The 3,815-nt window shown below is 49.8% G+C and overlaps 1 protein-coding gene across 1 annotated transcript; it reads left to right on the forward strand.

Moving 5' to 3' along the window:
- Positions 1-594: 594 nt before the first annotated feature.
- On the forward strand, positions 595-3,809 carry LOC140740281 (F-box/LRR-repeat protein 12-like). The gene is made up of 3 exons (XM_073069414.1): positions 595-949; positions 2,009-2,081; positions 2,496-3,809. The coding sequence occupies exons 1-3, from the start codon at positions 693-695 to the stop codon at positions 3,306-3,308; spliced, it is 1,143 nt and encodes a 380-aa protein (XP_072925515.1). The 5' UTR covers positions 595-692; the 3' UTR covers positions 3,309-3,809.
- Positions 3,810-3,815: the final 6 nt, after the last annotated feature.

Here is a 3,815-nt window from a genome sequence, read left to right on the forward strand (position 1 = left end):
GGTTTATAGAGGAGTATCTGCTTGTTTCGATGAATAAAGACATCTATAGCACCAGTTTCAGTATCTCACTGGTGACTCCGATCACAGTCACGACAGCCTTTACTTTCCGAGGAGGCTGAAGAGAGCCAGACAATGCACATCAATAGTCATGACCCTCTACAGACGTGCAGTGGAGAGCATCCTTCGTGTATTGTACAGGAACTCCACTGCCATGGACAGCAACGCTCTACAAAGGGCAGTCAAAACTGCCCAGTGCGTCCTGTCTACCCACCAGCAAGGGCAAAAATACAGGAAGGTGCTGTAAAAACTCATTTGCATCGAGGAGGAGGCTAAGCACCATCCCTGCTTAGACTCAAAAACAGCTACTTTCCCCAGGCAGTGAGGATAATAAATACTTCCACCCACTAACCCCACCATAACAGCAAGCATCACTTCATTTCCTGTCAAAGGCACCTTGTCTGCACAATCCTGTACCTAGCCTCACTTTATGTACATACAATCTAATGTGCACATGAGCTATCTTATGTATTTGCATTTCTCGTGCTTTTATTTTTGTGTTCTTGTGTTTTTCATTTTTTTCTGCATCGGATCCGAAGTAACAATTATTTCGTTCTCCTTCACACTGGAGTGCTAAAAATAATAAACCATCTTGAATCACGAAGAGCTCCATTAGGCACTGCTACTCCGGACCGATGGGGGGCGCTATGGTCTCCGGCCGACGGCGGAACTCCGTGGATCCGAGCCGGCTGGTGGCGCAGTTCAAGGAGGCCGGCGGCGGGGCGGGATTTGGGCCCTTCTCCGGAAGGCGGATGTTGTCGTTCACTTTGTGTCTCCGGCTGAAAATGGCTGCGGTGTTATGCGAAATTGCGACGCTGAACTCGCTGCCCGAGAACGTGCTAGTGGAGATCCTGTCCTACTTGTCCACCCGGGACCTGCTCCGTATCAGCAGGTACTCACCTGGCGGGGCTGGGCGGGAGCTATGGGTGGAAGTAAGAGATGTGGGTCCGCCCGGAATAGGGGTGCGGAGGAAGGGAGGGGGCGAGAGAGGCTGAGCAGGGGGTGAGAGGCCTAGCTTCCCTCATTCCTGGGGGAAGGGAAGGCGGGGTGATAACTGTCAGGCCTAAAGCACCAGGGAAGGTTGGAGGAAGGAGGTATGGAGGTGGATGTCAGGGCAGGAATTAGAGCCGCAGCCTGGAAGGTGGGAGGGGGCGGGCGGCTGGAGGTAGTCACTAGAGGAGTTGAGGGAAGGAAGAGACAGGCCCCGTCCCTGAGAGTTGGGGTTGGTGGGCCCGATGGAGGGGTAGCTTCCATGGGAAGATGGGGGGAAACCGGCTTGCGAGGGGGACTCACGTCAAGGGTGAGGAGAAGCCCAAAACAGATTGAAGGAGACACCAGCTGGCAGAGAACAGTAAAGTGGTAGTTTGTTTCCGGTGAGGGTAAAGACGGGTTTGCCCATATCCTTTGGGAGAAAGAAAGAAAAAACTAGAGTGTACTGGTTTGGAGGGAGGGGGCTGATTATGTGCCGAACGTTTATGTGGTGTTGTCTAATCCTCCTTTGGAAGGTAAAGATCGTTGGGGAGGGAAGTGTAACAAGCATGGCAGTCAGGGTGGAAACAGAGTTTAGTGTGAAGTAGAGCCTCAGTGCTGAGAGACAGGAGGTATGGAGTGGTGAGTGTGGCCCAATCCTATAGCGAATGTAAAGAGTGGGGCAACAAACCTGCCTCCTCATGAACATGGATGATGGACAATTAAATAAGCCGAACCCCCAGGAGAAGATAGGTGGTTGGGAGACTTGGCCCTTTGGGGCTGGTACTGAGTGTTTAGATCTTGGTTGTGGGAAGGACAGAGAGACCGATCTGCTGGGAAGTGAGATGGAGGCAGAAGGTGTTAACCTTGGTTCTAGGATTAACCTTGGACCTAGCTAGCATTAAAAGGAATAAATTGGGATTTTAACCTCAAGACAGTCTGATTGTGATGAGTAATTCAGGAGAAATCTTTGTTTCCACAGAGTTTGCAAAAGATGGAGAAGATTAGCTTATGACAAAGGACTCTGGAAAGATGTTAATTTAACCCCATACAAGGTAAGGTATTTATTCCTATAAAACTTTGGCATTGAAATTTTGTGGTAGAAATTTTGAGAGAAATAATTTGTAGGTTTGCTGAATGGTTCAGTAGTGAAAGGAGGCTACCAGATTTTAAAGGTTTCATGTAGTGTCCAAGTTAAGGGGTTATTTTGCAGTATGCAAACATCATTGTAAACGTAAATGCAGGACCTTTTAAATGTCATACCTTGTCTCATTGCCTGAATGATGATGTGTGTTTTAGCTTCATCTTGAACAGTCTGGGTTTCCTGATCCCAGAAAATACTTTCTCAGTAAAGGCAGTCCTCAGACGCCCAGGGCTGATGCTGCATGTAACAATCTAGAAAGTGTTGGTGTCTCATCAGTCAACGTGTCTCTTGTGTGATTACTTGTGATTTGATTCTCTTCTTTCAGGTAAACTCAAGGATACTCTGGCACCTGGTCAGACATTACCTGGGTGGAACTCTGAGGACCCTGAGAATCAAAGGTGTCCTCCATTCTGTCAAGAAGAATGAGTCGCTAACTGAAGCCTTGCTGTTGGAGATCGGAAAACGCTGTCCAAACCTGACTGAGCTGCGGCTGATTGAAATGAACTTGCGGGGCATTAATTATGAATGCCTGCCTCCTTCACTGCTCAGTCTGGAGCTGACACATTGTGAGATTCCCTTGCATTGGTTCAGGGCTGCGACTGCCGCCAATGGGACCCGTGTTCCGCCTCGCATCAAGAACCTGGAAGTGGACAACGTCCCCAACTTCTCGGACCAGCACCTGCAGAACCTTGCATCCCGTACAGCACTGAAGGTACTGATCCTGTCAGGCACGTACAGAGTCACTGACTCAGGCATCGAGAAGTCAGCTGAGTGCCTGTCTGAGGTGGTCCACCTCAAGCTTCACGGCTGCAACATCTCCGACGAGTCGCTGCGCCACATTGCTCGGCATCTGACACAGCTCCGCACTTTGGACCTCACGAACTTCTGTTCTATGACTGACGCGGGCCTGGCCTGTCTCGGTGACCTGCGCTCACTGCAGTCCCTCTGCTTTGAGTACTGTGACCAGATCACTGTTGAGAAGCTCTTGGCTGTCTGCACCGGCCTTCCGTCCCTGGCAAAACTCAACCTGAACGGGAATCCCTACTCCGAGGGGGACCTGCAGAGAATCCGACAGAGCTTGCCGAACTGCACTGTTACCAACGATTTCCCTGCCATAGATTCTGTGCCTAAGTTTTAACTGCAGGTTGTATTTTTCACCCTGGTAGTGCTTTGGCTTTGTTGGGAGGATTGAGAGCTTGCCAACTGCACTACACAACGTGAGCTGTTCTTTATTCTCTTGCATGGATTTTGTGCGGTTGGTCAGGTCCCAAAAAGCATAGTGTTTGAATTGACAGAAGCTCACTGCCGAACCACTCATCTCCCAATCCGTGACACCTCTCTGGTGTGAGGGAGTGTGAGTACCCTGAACGACTAACGTGGGAGCTTAATTCAGAGTGTGTTCGGATGAGGCAGGTACAAACTGCTGAACAGTGGTGACCTAGGTCGCTGACGTCAGACAAACAGGATCTGGTGCTCACTGTGGCTCTGTCTTTGGATTGTGTGCCAATGGTTTTGAGCTGCTGGAACTGTGGAAGTCAGCACAGAGCTGAGCAGATTTACAAGGAGGAAAAGCATAGAGATGGAACTCAAACTGAATTACACTGCAAGATTGTCAGCAGCCAAATGCACAAACCTTGGACTGCTG

The sequence above is a fragment of the Hemitrygon akajei genome, chromosome 16 (assembly GCF_048418815.1).
Source record: "Hemitrygon akajei chromosome 16, sHemAka1.3, whole genome shotgun sequence".
In the NCBI taxonomy this organism is placed as follows: domain Eukaryota; kingdom Metazoa; phylum Chordata; class Chondrichthyes; order Myliobatiformes; family Dasyatidae; genus Hemitrygon; species Hemitrygon akajei.

Coding starts and splice junctions, on each gene's coding strand:
- LOC140740281 (XM_073069414.1), top strand. CDS start 693: ATGGGGGGCGCTATGGTCTCCGGCCGACGGCGGAACTCCGTGGATCCG. Junction 950..2,008: donor GACCTGCTCCGTATCAGCAG/GTACTCACCTGG, acceptor TTGTTTCCACAG/AGTTTGCAAAAGATGGAGAA. Junction 2,082..2,495: donor TTAATTTAACCCCATACAAG/GTAAGGTATTTA, acceptor CTCTTCTTTCAG/GTAAACTCAAGGATACTCTG.